Raw genomic sequence first — 16,300 nt, 5'->3', positions numbered from 1 at the left:
GTCAGAACGGCTCCATTTACAGGAGAAATTCTGTACCTTCATGAATTTTTTTTCCTGAAAATTAAAAAAGGTTAAAAACTTCTAAACTATAATCTTAGAAAAAAAGAATCCTGCTTCTTTAATGCCTACTTGTTTCAGTAATTCTGGCTTTGCCTTGCAGAGTTGTTTACTGCTTCATCTCCTGCTTTGGGAAAAAAAAAAACACACAAAACCAACCAACCAAGAGAGAAAAAAACTTGCATTAGATTTCTAGATTGACTTTGACTGCTCTTGATTTTGCAGGTTCCTGAAATACTTTTGTCAGTAGGTTGAAGACCCTTTATTAATAAATTTCTTTGAACAAAGCAAGTGTCTGTAGGCTTTCCTCTTCAGCTTTAAACAGATACAGTTCCTTTTTTTTCAATTCATTTGTGTATTTTTGTTTAATTGTGTTGAAGTTTCCAATGTGCATCTTCAATTGTTGATAAGAGAACAAATTGTAATTCACCATGGTAGCAAAATTGAACTAATACTTTTCTTATTTTTCTGTTGAAAGAATGTTCACAATTCTGGCCTTAGCATCACACTGAGAGTTAAACTTGGTTAATTACCCATTGCTGCCCAGTACCAATGATTGCTGAAGGTTATTGCTTCTGAGGTTAAAGTTAACTGTGTGTAAGAGTTTTTTGTTACAAAGAGTGACTAGAGCTTGTAGTTGCTCCTTGCGGGTTTCTCAAGGGCTAACTGGAATCCACTAGCAGCTCAATTTTCATTTAAACCTGAAGAGGTAAAAGTAGTATTGCAGTCAAAGGTTGAGCTGGAGGGGTGAACATGACCATCAGAAATCAACTCTGTCCACCTGACAAGAAGAAGAAGCCCCATAGTTGGTTAGATCTTGGCCAGTGTTTTCTCAGCTACGTTTAGAAAGACTTCAATTTGAGATTTGGAAGGACTCAAGCTGAGATCTGTGCGAGGCTTCTGTAGATTCTCTGGCAGTTCTGTGAAGTGTTTCTGAGCACATAGGAGTTTGGAAGGCAAGTGGCACATCTTGTAGACTTTTTAATCTTTGCCCAGTTGAAAAGCCATTGATTTTTCTGAATGTTGCCATTTATTAGCTCTTAATTGGTTTCCAGGAACTACTGGAGATGAAGACTAAGGCTAAAAAGCTCTATATCCATTTTCTTCACAATTATCTTGGCAGGCTGTTTTGCAATCTTACATAGCTTTAAAATGCTGGATATTTTCTCCCTCTCTCTTTTTTCCCCACAGTTCCAAACAAAAATGTCTTTTCTACGCTTCTGTCAGATCTGCTGATTTTATTTAGTACTGTGACTGGTGACAAATCTCACAGTACTACAGAGTAGCAGAGTTAGTGTCTAGAAGTTAAGCTGGAATATCTTGTTCTTGTATTACAGAAATGTGTCTGTTGTTGGAAGAGTATAAACCTAAGTTGGTAAATAAATATATACTGGGTTATTGGGATTTTCAGCTTCTTGTTGAAACCAGCAGATTGCAAGGGAGAAACAATGAGTGTTTTGAGTAAATAAATGTATTTGATATGTAGTTTAAGATGTTTGTAATGATTCCAGGATACTTGTGCTTAAAATGCTAAGTGAGGGTTCCTTTTATTTTGGCTTCTGTCAATCTCAGAGCTTCTTGCTTGCTCTCAGTCACTTTATTCTGGCTTCTCTTGGAGACATGTTATGGCATTTAAGAAGGCTGTTCAAGTGGGTGAATAGCTAATTCCCATTCAGAAATAGGAAACTTCATATATATATTTATTTCTTTAAAATGTTCAATATGAATTTTTTAAATTCAATTCAAAATCCTATAAAATAGTAGAAACTGTGAGATGAACTTGTATTCCACAGAAAGCACAGCAGTCTTCCTGTTAAAAGCAGTCATGTTTTTCTCAATCTAAGAGCTCCTGTTGACTCTGCAGTGGATCCATTTTACATAACTTAGATCACTATGACTGAGCAAGTTTCTGTTCATATACTGTCTTTGAGATGGTATACCATGCTGTTATGAATTGCCACTTGTTTTAAGTCGTATGTTTAAAATTAGGGAAAATTGAAACTGTCAATAAGAATTTGTTTTATAGGGGAAATATGAATTAGAGTGTGTGGTCTTTGGAGACCTGAGTGTGAGAGAGTCATATTTTCCTAGGCCATCAGAACTGACAGTTTTAAGACCATGCAGCCAGTAAGTTATTCTTTTAGTAGAAAACAAATACTCATGATTCTAATCTTTGTTTTGAATGTTCAACTAAATATTAATTGATGTGCTCTTATTGCATGGTATTCCAAGTGTCTTTTAAAAACTGAAGTTTTTTGCAGCTTGGTTTATTTAAATAGGTATGGTTATCTTCTGTATGCAGGCTTATCAGTAACAGCAGAACAAATAAATCCTCACGGTTCCGCTGTACGCAAAACAGAAGCAAGAGTTGAAGAAACATTTCGGAACAAACAGAAGCCCACGATGGCGGTGTGGCCCAACTCTGCAACTAAATGTGCATGTGAGTACTTCGGGTGATGGTTGTGCAAAATTACAGGCACCTCCAGTGGCAGACGTTTCATGTGTCTGTACTACTGCTTACTGGGTTGTTTCCAGAGGTAATACTAGGCATGGGAATTCAATAGATGCTCTCTTTCTGACTACGTGAAATTTCTGCCCAATAAACTGTGTAAAGAAGAAGGATTTCTGTTTTTTGTAGTAAAGAATAATTGTTCTTGTATTTTATATATTTAATTTTTAACAAACTATTACCACTATTCAATAAGTTCTTCAGTTTTCACTGTTGGCCAAGTGTTTACGGTGTGTGTATATTGACAGACATGTACCTGCATGCTGCATTATACTCTCACATACACTGGTCGCTTCCTATCTGCAATACATACATTATTATGCTAAAAGTTTAAAAGTAGGTACCAATTCAGCTATTTTTATTTGTGGTACTTGGTTTTCAATGGTCTGTACCTGTTACTGAAGGATGTTAAGATACTCTTGATGCAGCCTACTGAATTAGTCCAATTAATTGGTCAAAGTCTCTAGAATTGTGAAGAGTTGTGACTACTTAACTGTGGTGCAGGTAATTGGAGGCAATGCTAATTACTTTCAAGAGGTGAGTTGATTAGAACAGGTAAATACGCTACAGTAAATTTTGTTATAAACATGAAAATAATAAGAAATGGTGTGTATGAGAGAGATGCTGATTGTTGTGCATGGCTTTCCTGCTGAAGGTGTGGAAACACAGAAAAATGGCAGCTCAATAGGCAGACTAGATTGGGAAAGTCACGTTTTCATTGGTCTTTGTTCTTCTCCTTGATGGTGTTTTTTTTTTCCTGGTGAGAGCGTTTGCTTGGCATGGGGAAAACTGTCCAGGGCTGAACTTTGTTTATATGAATGATAGAATTAATGTCAAATAGTTTCATTAATTACATATGCTTGGTTTGGTTTCCTAGAGCTGTAATTTCTGCTGCTAAAGGAATTAAAATCAATCACACAGAGTTATGGCTCAACTAAATTGTTATATAAGAAATTGATGATGTGGATCCAAGTTGTTGTTTGGCAAAAAAGAGAGAGAGGATTCTCAGTGTTCTTAGCTTCCTATGAAACCCACAGTGGAGACTGTCACTCCAACTGATCTTTCTTGGCTCTGTGTGGTATACAGCGGACAGCAGTGGTTACAGACTTTTAAGCTGGACATCTCTCAGGAAGAGAAATAGCAGCCATTACTGGTTAGTGCTGTATAAAAAGAAACTCTTCTCTGTTCTGTTATTCTGTTGTGCGTTCAGTGGCAGTTGTTTCAAGACTACAGCCATCAAATGAAGGAACTTGCTGGCTTTACTGTGTGTATACAGAAAAAGAGCTAGTGTTAATGGACCTTTTCTGCTAGTCTGTTGGTGCTTTAGATTGTAAGATAAGAAAACTGGAGACTTAGTGTTGTTTAGGACTACCGTCAAATGAAAATCTGTCTTTTTAGGATCAGACTGGGAAAGGTAGCTGGTCTAGGAGTAGTGTCGTGCGTCAAGTAGTCAAGAGGGAGAACCAGGAGGTGATGACCCAGTCCGAAGTATATAGAAGGGATTCAGGTATTACATGGACACACTTTGACTGATATAAGTTCTGCTTATAAAAGACTGAAAAACTAGGAAGAGAGGCAGTGCAGAAGAGGAACTGGAAGAAGGACCTGGAGTAAAGTGAGAGCAGAACTGGGCAGATGGTAAGGGAGCTCAAATAGCAGCAAATTACATGGCAGATTGTGATTGTATAAATGGAATAAAGTAGTTCAAATAAATGATTTTAGAATAGAGATGATTTAGAGGTGCAGAAGAATCTTTTTATGGTCAAGAGCTAATATTTTTTTGAAGACTAAACTACGTTACAGAAGCAGAGGAGCAAGGACAGTGATATATTTTAATTACATAGGAGGAAGACTTTACTTGCCTGTTAATAATACTGAAGATCTTCTTTTTCACCTCTTTTTCGAATTCAAATTCATTTCTTTTTCCTTAGACACTGGGTTTTTTTTTTTGGTGGGGGTGGAGGGCTGGTCTACCATGCTGTTTCTTTTATATTTTTATTCTTTATTTGTAATCACTAATAGTAACATTGTTTTCTCAATGAAATTATTTTTTTAGGAGCTTTGTTCACAGTATTTTAGAAAATGGCTTCAAAAGAGTCAATTCAGGTAAAATGTTTGAGAACCTTAAAGAAAATATTGTCAGGCATCTTCTCTGGAAACACGGCGGGCTACAGATAGTGTAGCAACCTTGCCCAGTTTAAATCCCTGTTTACTATTCATGGATAATACAGTAAAGGAGATCTAGTATTGGTTTGTTTTCTGAGGTTTATGTATTTTTTTATGAACTGTTACTTAGATTTGTAGTTACCTATTGTTTTGTGATGTATTTAATTTTGTTAATGTATTTCATACTTTTTTTCCCCTATGATCAGTCCATATGGCTCATCAGAAACGTGACACAAATCATATAGTTAAATTTAATCTGCAACTTCATATCCCTTGGTGAGGTAACACCTATAGTAGATTCTGTATTACAATATAGATGAGTTTCAGAAGTATTGCATTTCTAGAATTCATTTGGTAGAATTCTCCCGCAGCTGATTTAAAATATATCAGTATTGACTGCATATTTTGGGAAAAAAATGCAAGTTCCTGCACAGTGGGATGTAAGCCAAAAGCCTGGTGTAAGTAGTTGTAAGATCCAAGAAGGAATTGCTGTGCTTGGGAGGAACCTCTGGAGATCGTCTGGCCCATCTCACCTGTTCAGAGTAGGTTGCTCAGCCTTGTGTTCTATTCTGTTTTGAATATGTCAAAGAATGGAGGCTCCATGACATGCCTCTGCCACATTTTCTAGTGCTTGACCACCTTGACAGTACACATTCTAATTTCAAATTGAATTTCTTGTTTCTCAGTGCCCATTGTCTCTTAGGACTGGGCACTAATGAGAGGAGTCTGACTTTTCCATTGTATATATATATAGGGAAGAAACTACCAGCAATGTGGAGTTTTGTGTCTGGTAAATTAATCATTGCTAAGCAATTTAGATAGGCTTTAGCATGTAAAGCATTGTTCTCTTTAATTGTTTTGATGCTGTATAGAAAAACTTTGTCCTACTACTGCATCTTGCCAGTAGATGGAGTATGTTGCATGTTATTTTGTTCTCTTGCAGTTCCTTCCGTTAATGTTACATATAAATAAACTGTATGGGGAAGGTTTAGTTTTCCATTCTTACCATTTTTTTTTTCAGTATTCAACAAATAACATACCATAGTGACAGACTACAGACTTTGCTTTCTTCACTGAGGAGTGTCTTGCATGCAGAAGGATAAATATGATAGCTGGCCAATGTGAAAGGAACAAGAAGAAATTAGAATGTATTGTGTCATGTGAACTACAAGAAATGGTTGAGATCAGATTTCATAAAATGAATTTTAAGTAGACCCTATGCTGAATTCCCCCAGTAATGGAAGTGAGTAGTGGTCTCTGTAGAAAGACTGGTTGGGAGATGAGATAAGGAAATAAAGAATGGCTGCAGAAAACTTAGTCACTAATTAAATAGCATTTTGTGCACTTCTACATGGTTTTTGCTACATGGCAATCTTTGCTCCTATGAAGTAGAAATAATTTCATCTAATACAGAGGAGGTGTTCTTGTTTGGAGGGAGTGTTTGTCCAGAATATCTTTAGAAAGGACAGAAATCTTGTTTGTCCTGTTTCTCAGAAGCCATTTCATTCTTGGTCATTCTGTCTACTTTTGATTGCTTTTGTTTCTCCTTTTGACCTCTGTGATGCAGTGATGTCACTGATTGCTCTACGTTGGGCATTTGTGTGAATGTATGCAGTTATGCCTTATTGGAGGACATGGCAGACCAGATGCCTCAAGGTTTTTGCTATTTTAACAGTAGCTCTGTCCCAGTTACCACTGAATTTGGGTAGTGCATAATAACAGCCAACCAGATGTTAATGTTAAATTCCTCATAGCAGCTGATGTCCCGTCAAAACCATGAATCCTGTACTTCCTACTGGGCCCTGTTTTCCTCCTGCTCACCCGCAAAGGGACTTGGATTGATTCTCAAAATGCATCTGAGATGGATGCAAATGCTATATGACTTGACGAGCGTGATTAAAAAAGCTTCTTTGGAATTTGAGAACATCTTTATCATAGAATCATAGAATGGCCTGGGTTAAAAAGGACCACAATGCTCATCTAGTTTCAACCCCCTGCTGTGTGCAGGGTCGCCAACCAGCAGACCAGGCTGCCCAGAGCCACATCCAGCCTGGCCTTGAATGCCTCCAGGGATGGGGCATCCACAGCCTCCTTGGGCAACCTGTTCCAGCGCATCACCACCCTCTGGGTGAAAAACTTCCTCTAAACTTCTATACTCAGAGCTGAGACAATTGCCTCTTTATCATTTCTTGGTAGTTTCTTGGTAGTTTCGGAGTGTGCATTTTGGATGGGAGCAGTTTGATTTGTATCTGACACTGGCTTCAGCTGAGTGCTTTGAAAGGAAATTACAAAGGAAGTTGGAGAAGTAAAAATACCTGATTTTTGAAGAAAATACTATCTTAGCTGATTCTGAGCTGGTTAACAGTTGTTTTAAACCGATAGGCTTTGTAATTCTTCTAATTTAAAATCCCATTTAGTGAATTTGTGGGTGTTCTTATAAATCCTGGCTGCTAATTCTTCTTTGGAATCCCACCAGGCTTTTGGATGCAGTGGTACCTATTGGCAAAGAATTTTTTTTTATCACTATTAAATACGCTGCCTCTTGAATTAATTCTCTTTGCTCTGAGAGAGGGCAAACAGTCCTGCAATTTACCTGAATCAGTGCTTTTCTTATATTCTCATGCAATTCATCTCCTTCTAACTCAGTAATCCAAGATGGCTCAGCCGCTCTTAAGAACAAGGTTTGCCTGAAAGCATTATCTACCTTTTTTTGGTCTTTTTTACAAACACAGTGAAAAGAGGGGTTTCATAGTTCTAAAATTGACTGTTTTTACTGTAAGTGGGGTACAAATCAGTAATGCAATGAAGTTTTCTGACTTTTTTAGATATATTACTCCTTCCTCCTGAGAAGTGAGAGCAGTGAGAACTTGAGCAGTGTTTGCTTTATTTAAGAGTTTGTATACATTTCTACATTGTACTCTTATATTAAGAGTTTGTATATGCTCGTATAGGTTGTTGGTTTTCATTTTTTTCACTTCCATTTTAAGCAATTTATTGTTTTTGTATTTTTCTTTTTACTTTGCCTCCTTGTCACAGAAACCAACTGGCAGCCATGAACCTTTCAGATCTGTGATAGAAGAGAATGCCATAAACTGTCAAATGTCATTTTAATTAATGTAAAGTGGGAGCCTGTCCTCCACTTACGGAATTGCAGAATAACCTTGCATTTGTTCACAGCTCTATTGCAGCAGAGGAGATGTCATTCAGTAGTCCTTAAGAACCAGCTAAATGTACCAAAAATGTAAATAGCTGTAATAGTTGCTATTGTAAAAAAGCTACTCAGCAGAAGGAAAATGAGCAGAGCTATAGAGGTGGAAAGTCTAAAACTGATCTCCACGGGTGATATTAATCTGATTGTCTCTTCTCTTCTGACTTCATTTTTCATTTTAATCTTCGTATGTGACTGTCTTGTCATGTACTTAGCTAACATAATTACTCTGGTTTCATGTAAATTATATTTTTAGCTTGGTTTCCCAAGAAAATAATACCTATCCTCTCTGTCCATCTCTGCTCCGTAATAACTTCTGAATCATTTAGCCTGGTTCAGACAGATTTGACAGGAGTTGAGGTCTAAAAGATTGGATTCCTGCAGGTTTTGTGAAAATTGTTAGCTGAATAAATCTATGCATCTGCTGAAGGAAAAGGCTCTAGATTGAAAATGATAGTTACCTGTTCTGCCTGGCCTTCTGAGCTGATCGATTAAAACATTATGTTGGCCAGACAGAGCGTGCACACCTGAAACGTAGTGTATCTTGCATACTACTCAGCGGGGGTTGCGGTGGAACAGAAGATACTGGGAGAGGTTTCTGGAGAGGTACTGGTTAGGCCTTGAGTGTCAGATGGAGTGGTAGGGGATAGCATTTGCCTACAGAGGGGGAATACTGAGGATGCTGCAGCCAAGCTTGTTTTGCGACACGTATTTCCACTGCTCCTTGTGGAATTTGATTCCTCTTTGTTGAGAAGTTTCCACGTTCTTCAAGTATGTCTTCATTTAACAGTTCATATGCTGTTGGTGGCCATATGTGGGGTGTTGCTGCATGCAGATTTTGTTTTTAAATATTTGTGAGGTCCATGCCTTGAGTATCTTCACGTGTTTCATCTAAGTGAAGAAAATGAGGTAGCTCCTAGGGGTTAGTTCTGCAGTCCCTTCAAGCTGGTCAAGCTGCAGGTTCCTAGTGAAGAAGACTTACTTTTCAGTGACTGCATATCCCAACTCTCTGTCTTAAGGGAGCACCATCGCTTGAGAGCTGGAAATCTCAATTTGGGAACTGAAAATGTTGAGAACTAACTCGGGAAAGAGTACTGACTTTCAGACAGATTAGTTTCCTTATCTGTTTTACTGCAGGAACAGTAATACTAGCGCAGATACAGCGGTAGGAATAATATAGCTGGCTTTGGAGGGAGAAATGGCTTTGTCTGCTGGTGGAAGCTGGCACCTCATTTTGCGTTTTAAGCCATTGTGGAACAGTGCTCTGTTCTTTCTTGCTTCTTATCTCTGACTGCAGTTTGGGACTTTGTGACTTGAAACGCTAGAAACTTTGAAGTGGGCTATTCCATGTCCATCGGTAAGGAACATGGAGCTTTTGGAAGCAGCTAAATTACTGATATATGTTTGTCTTCTGGATGCTGCATAAGGGAAAGCAAAATTGCTGGTAGTAAGTGCTTTCTCAGGGTTTTGAGTTAATTTATACACAAGTCATCAGAAGGAACCTCGGTGTTTTGATCGTGGAAGAAAACCTGGAACTGTGCATTCAATCAAGTGGTTCTTGATACCACAGACACAAAACCTAGATCCAAGGTGATCTTGCTTGCTAGGAGAGAATCATCCTTGGATTTGAATCCCCAGCAATTCTTTACGTATCTACTGCTTGGTGGATGTGGATTTTATCTTTTATTGATATTCAGTCACATTTTTCTGGTGGATTTTGAAGCAGTACAGAGACATATAAAGATGCTACTTTTCTGCAGCATAAAGAGAACTTGTTAGGCATCAGGGCTATTACACTATACTTACAGTAAGGTGACAGTAAGCTCCAGATCTTGTGGAAATACAGATTGTTGGAAGAGTTTGGATTTGGTTTTGCTACCACTTCAGTATCGAAGAGCTGTGTTCTGCACTGGACAGAGCTAGCGTGCACCATGCATGATATGGATGCTTATTTCACCAGGTGTTGTCATTACTTGGTGTATCTGTCACGAAGATTTTGAAGCGGAACCTGCCAGTGGACAAGGGTTCAGGATTTCTGAAAGTCTGCTGTAGGTTTCATTTTGCTTAACTTATGCTGCTCCTTCAGAAAATGCTGTCTGCCTTAAATCTAGGGATCTTTCATCAGATTAAGTGTCAAGGGAGGAATAGAATTGAGAAACCCTACTTGCTGCTTTAAGAAAATGTAGGGTAAACTTGCATTCAGTGATTAATTACATTGTATTGCATTGTCCTTTAAGATGCTGTCTGCATAGGCTGTGCAGCTTAGCACATATTAATGAGGGAGGAAGGGTAATTTTTGATATCGAATTCATACGCAAGTGAAATGTATGTGACGTGTGGTCAAACATGTACTTAGTGTTGTTAAAAATTCCGTATGAGCTGGGCTAATGCTTTGCAAAAAAGTGAACCAGAAGGAAGCTAGAACTGATGTGAGGATCCCCTTGGCAAATCTATAGAGGTTATGTGAAGATTATAGAGAGAGGAGTTCTGCAATTCAGAAGGCGAGTGAATGTATTCATGTGTGAATAATTGGTATTATAATAGTTTGAGTTATAGAAACTCAGTTCTAAAAAGCAGGATTCCTCTGACAATAGTATTTCTACTGCCTCTGGCACAAATAGTGCCAAAAGACTGACTATCAATGATACATTTCAGATGAGTAGTTCTGAAAGAAGTAATTGAAAAGGTGTTAATGCATTAACTTGCAATTGTATATGCTCTGCTAATTTTTTTTCTTAAAGTTAACTCCTCGTTTTTCTTCTGTAAATGATTACCCCATTCTGTTACTGAAAACTTCAATGTATTATGAACCATACAGGCTGTAAAATAAAAACAGTGTGATTCTGCTCTGGATGGTTAACAGTCCTACAGAAGATGAACGTGAAAGCAGGGGAGAGAGAACTCTGGATTAAGTTCATTATTTAGCAGCAATCCATGAACATTTGCCCTTCAGCTTTATATGAGTTTTACCCTATGCTAGCTCCTATTTCCTTTTTGAACTATAGCTTATCAGGTCCATGTCAGTCCTAGAATTGTTAAGGTTGGAAAATTCCTCTTAGATCATCTGGTCCAAAATCTAGCCCCTTAGCAATGCCTTTTTTTTTTTCCCAGTAAATGTAAAGAGAATGTAGGTAATGAAATGCAGTGCAGGTTTCCACCTGGTGCACTCCGTGCTGTTCCCTCGAGCGCTGTCGCAGCGAGCAGAGCTCAGCGCTGCCCTTCCCTGTGAGGAGCTGCAGCTGCCATGAGGCCTACCCTCAGCTCCTCCACTCTGGGCTGAGCAAGCCAAGGGGCCTCAGCTGCTCCTCGCACGTCTTGCACTCCTTCCCCATGGTCCTTCCCCATTTTCATAACCCTCTTTAGGATATTCTCTAATAGTCTTATGTCCTTCTTCTGTTGCGGTACCCAAAACTATGCATGGTGATGCAAAGGAGGCTGTACCATAGATCTGAGCGGGACAGTCCCTTCTCTCTCCCAGCTGGCAGTGCTGAGCCTGATGCTCTGTGACTTTGTCATTTAATTCTCAACTCTTGTACCTGCATAGTGCTTGCATCTTAAAAGCAACTTAATAAACACTAGTCTTTGTAACTCAGTGTGAAGCTGACAGATACAGACCTAGGACTTAATACCCCATAAATCAAGGCAACCTACAAATAGCAGGAACGTTATGGAGGTGCTCAGCATGTCCCAGTTTTGAAATGGAGAAGTTGTTAAGTATTGGCTAGCATTTTCGGTTATAAACACTTGACTGCAACTTCACAAAATAATGAGCAGTTTACATCATTGCCTTAATAGAAATATAGGTGCTTCCATTTTTCCCAATCTTTTCCTGAGTCTTCTGAGCTGTGTCTTAAGAGCGCTCTTGCAAAAGGAAAAGTAAAACAGTATGGATACAGAGTAATGGAAAAAGGATCACGTACCAATGTTGCTTCAGGTTGAGCTGCACATAGGGAGAGGAAGACATTAGTGATGATGCTGGATTAGTGAGTTCTGATTAAGAGACTGTTTTCCGTTCTTTGTGCAGATTGACTGCATAAATGCAAATGTTTGTTAGGTCTTGCTGTAGACTGGTTTGCTAAAATTGCCTTGACTTGGGGAAAAAAAAAAGTCCTTTTCTTTTAAAGCCACATTTTGTCAGTGCAGTGACCTTGTATACAGAGGTGAGACTGAACAGGAGATGAAGAAGGGGATTACTCCTTAGGTGATTCAATAACTGATGTGTTTGAATTGACAGTGGACATTAATAGAAATGAGAAGTTCAAACTGGATGTAAGGCAAAATGCCTTTCCGCACAACAATTGTGCATCAGTACGAGACACGTGGAGGTCATGTAGTCTACATCTATGGAGTTTTTCAATACCTGACTGGATAAAGCCGTGAGCAACCTAGTCTGCCCTCATAGCTAACCCTATTTTGAGCAGCAGGTTGATCTAGAGAATTCCTGTTGTACCCTCCAACGTGAGTTATCTATCAGTCCATGGATTTTACTTCCATCTCTTTTGTTGTATAATGCATTCAAGTAGCTGGTGTTACAAAAAGGGGATTGAGTTCTATCTACATCATTGCTTAGCTGTTTTCTTTGAGTGTTTTACCTGCAAATGGATATGTAGTATGTATAAAATACATGAATACAACTTATTCAAATGTACTTGTCTGTTTAATGGGAGGTACTTGCACATCTAAAATTTTTTTCCTTGTGATTCAGTTCGAATAAGGAGAAAGTCAAGACGACGCTCACAGTGGGGCAAAGGCATTATTAAGAAGAGGAAAGTCAATAATTTAAAGAAAGATGAAGATGATGCAAAGTTTGCTGATGATGAAAATCATGGAGAGGACAGTAAATTGCTGGAAAATGGTGAGCTAGAAATCAGCACTGACTGCATTGAGGAGAATGGGGAGGAAATAGGAGATCTCTCTATGACAAATGATGAATCCTCTTGTGATATTATGGATATAGATGCAGAGCAGAGACTTAACAATGGGACATCAGGAAAGGAAAACAACTTTGCATCCACAGAAGAAGAGAGCTCAAATGAATCTCTCTTAATAACCGAGAGTGTTACCCTGAATGCTGAAAAGGATTTAAGAAAAGACTCTACATTGAAAGGAGACTGTGTAAATGGAGAGACGTCTGTACACAGCTTAGAGGGTATGACTGTTCCAGCATGCCATAATGGTAAAGTGGAATCAGTTGATGCTGCATCAACCAATGACAACAACACTGGATCTAGTGACAAGAAGAAATCTTCTGAAGATCAGCCAAAGGAGAAAACAGAACCTTGCAGTGAAAACCAGGGAGATGATTTAGTGAAAACAGAGGTACCACACTGCAGCAATAATGAAAAAACACTACAGAGCACAGACCTTGAGGCTAAAGATGCTGAAGCAGATAAAGAAGGTACAGTTTATTCTCAGTGTCATTTTGGTGTCCGTGTAAATGTGTGTATTTTTAATTGTGACAACTTGAATTACAATTATTATTATATTTTACAATCTCCTGTCTAGTTATTTGAAACTTATGCTTATACCATTTAATTCCACATAAATCAATTAAAAGTTCACTGCTGAGTTGCTGTAATGTTATCTTAAGCAAATAAGTTTATCTTCTTACTTAAAGTATTCTGGTTTTTTATGCTTTATTGAAGGGAGGCATTGTAAGTATTGTGATGACATTATTTAAATTACAATTCAAGATTTAAAACCCATTATCAATGAATATAAATAACTGTATGATGTGTATTTTGGTGTACATGATACATTCTTTGTTTCTTTTTTGGTGGAATTTGTCATAAAAGTTGTCATTTAAGTTAGATCAAAAACCACAGAAATATAGAATGTATTTAATACTGATTGTCTCCCTAAAAAAAAAAAGTGTATGCTCATAACAAAAGTTAAACTATTTTAACTCAGCAAAAGCCAGATACAGCATTGTTTATCTAGTGGAGTAAGTATCTGGGTTTACAGTCAACGCAGTAGTAGTGCAGCAAAAAGATAAGAGAAGGGAAATCCTGGTGGTGCATAAAAGAAGGGACCATGTCCTTTGAAGAAAAGAGACATAGTTTCCTCAGGGAAGATAAATAAAAGCCTTATGCATGATTGCCTTTTTAATTAGCTTTTCAGAATTATGTAAAAGAACGAAATCTTTACTTCAAAAGTTAGCACTGAGATTTACAAAATAAATGAGCTTTAATGAGAGAGATGAATTATGAGAATATCACTGTATACACGCTGAAAATGTGTGTATACACATTTTCTCAAAGGATAAGGAGTGTGGCTGAGGAAAGCTCCTAAGGTTATCAGAAGAAGATAACTACAAGAAGAGTACGATATATGTTAGAACTATCACGCTTCTGAATTTAATAGTTGTGTTTTGAATGCTTTAAGGATGATTGTATGTAATGAGAGGTCCTTAAGAAAGAAAAAGGCATTTACAATAGTTGTAGAGGAGAAAGACAGTGAGTAAGTGTAGGGATAGAATCAAGAGATAGCTTAAAAATATTTTGTTCTCTGCAACAGGATTAGACAGCAGCTTTAATACAGAGGTAGATGAAATTAGAAGTTGTACCAAAACATGAAGTTTCGGGCATAGAGCAGATGTTGTCATCACAGTGATTCTGACTACTGTGATGATGAAAGCAGGGAATGCTTTGAAAAGGAAAAGTGAGAATTCTGAATCACTTAGGAAGGTCTTGGGAGTTAGCTGGATATCTGAACTTCCTTTGGAAGTTATATAATTCGATGTTGTTAAGCAAAAATGATGCAATAGTAACATTCAATATTCTATTGGGACTTCAGAGTTCAGTTTTGAAGTTGATGTGTTTCATGTGTGTCTTATAAACTGATTTTAGTTCTCATAAGCCTTGAGAATTCTGTGGAGCTGAATTAATAATGTACACTGGAAATGTCATGCTTTCCTGGTTCACGCAATCCAAGCAAAATCAAGCCAAAGCTAGGACAAACGTTGTTTATTTTGTGGAACTGACATGGCTAATGGCTTTTTTTTTTTTTCCCCCTCCCTTCAATGACAGGTATGTTCAAGAGTAAGAAAACTCGAAAAGTCACTATGGAACAGTCAAAACTCACAAGTCTGGAGCACGTCCCAGAGGAACCCTCGGATCCATTACCTTCTGTGGTTGTTGACCATGACAGACTAAAGGTAACGGAACTGAAAAATAAATTGACTTGTAACAGGCTCCATGAAAAATGTTTTCTTCCTCTGTTATAAAGTAAAATTTCCTCTTATTTTTGGTTACAAACTAGTATTTTGGCACCAGTAACTTTTGAAGTTGATCAGTGGTTTTTGGGTTTTTTTTTTTTTTTTTTTGGATGGAAAGTTAATAAAACTGCTGAAACCTTATTGTCCCATTATTACTACCTTTACAAATACAGTAATGACATGGCAGTTCGTTACTTTAACTGTGGCTTTTGATAATACTCTTGTGTGTTAATTGCACGCCAGTAACTGAGGAACTGCTGGGTGCCTGGTAATTAGGAGTTAACATATCATTTAAAGTTCCATGTAGGTATGCTTGGTGGAAAGAATTGTTAACAAATTGAAAAGTAAATTGGAATTTGTGCTGTTTTGGTGCTATAGGTCAAGCCTCTGCTAGTTAATTTTGTTTCTTTTTTGTCTAAATTTAAGCACTGCTAAAAGAGATTTTGCCATCTTCTGTGGTAGAAACTAGCTTAACCTATGAAGAAATTTAGACTCCCTTGCTTTTTGCATCATTTGTTTATGAGCAGTTCTACATGTTTTCCCTACAGATGCTTTTTATTGCATCATTGTTTGATATTTGTGGAATTCCAGATGTTTCCATTTGGTACTTTTAAAATTTCATGTCAACACAAAAGTTCTTGAGTGTTCACCTGTGAAGACACTTCTTATGGTTTGCTTTATTTGTAAATAATCATTGTAATAATAACCAATATGCAATAGGATTAAGTATAATTCCAAGCAGAACAAAGAATGCACTGGTTATGCTATGCATAAACACTAAGAAAAGCGTGGGTGTAAATACAGAATTAAAAATAAATGTTGAGTTCTGTTGAATTAATATGGAAGCACTGGCCTTACTAATAGCCAGATTTGGTCCATTTTACTTGTATATATCTCTGCAAAATAGAGTTTTAGAAACAAATTACTCCAATTTGTCCTTAAAGAAGAAAAAGAACAACAAAAGAAGAGAAGATTATAAAAGCTCTTTAAACTTTACCCTTTGCTGTTCCAACAGAAACTGCTTTATTTAGTGGTTAAGAAAAGTGACAACTTGACTGTTGACCAACTTGAGAGATTGTATTCGCTACTCAGCCAATGCATCTACAGGCATCGTAGAGACTATGACAAATCACAACTTATAGAG

General features: G+C 37.6%; 1 protein-coding gene across 7 annotated transcripts in view; it reads left to right on the top strand.

Annotated features, from left to right (window-relative positions):
* Positions 1 to 16,300, top strand: part of ATAD2B (ATPase family, AAA domain containing 2B) — a 72,969-nt gene that overhangs the window by 51,622 nt on the left and 5,047 nt on the right. For 5 of the 7 annotated variants that reach the window (XM_015285046.3, XM_025149098.3, XM_040697997.2 and 2 more), the window contains exons 24-27: positions 2,360 to 2,497; positions 12,646 to 13,338; positions 14,969 to 15,096; positions 16,172 to 16,300. In XM_015285046.3, coding sequence (XP_015140532.1) covers positions 2,360 to 2,497; positions 12,646 to 13,338; positions 14,969 to 15,096; positions 16,172 to 16,300 — 1,088 coding nt within the window. The remainder of the gene's footprint in view (positions 1 to 2,359; positions 2,498 to 12,645; positions 13,339 to 14,968; positions 15,097 to 16,171) is intronic. The other 2 variants (XM_040697998.2, XM_025149099.3) reach the window with 1 other exon arrangement.

The sequence above is a fragment of the Gallus gallus genome, chromosome 3, assembly GCF_016699485.2.
Source record: "Gallus gallus isolate bGalGal1 chromosome 3, bGalGal1.mat.broiler.GRCg7b, whole genome shotgun sequence".
NCBI lineage: Eukaryota > Metazoa > Chordata > Aves > Galliformes > Phasianidae > Gallus > Gallus gallus.
Note: the sequence above shows the minus strand (reverse complement) of the source record. Positions and strands in the feature narration are given on the sequence as shown.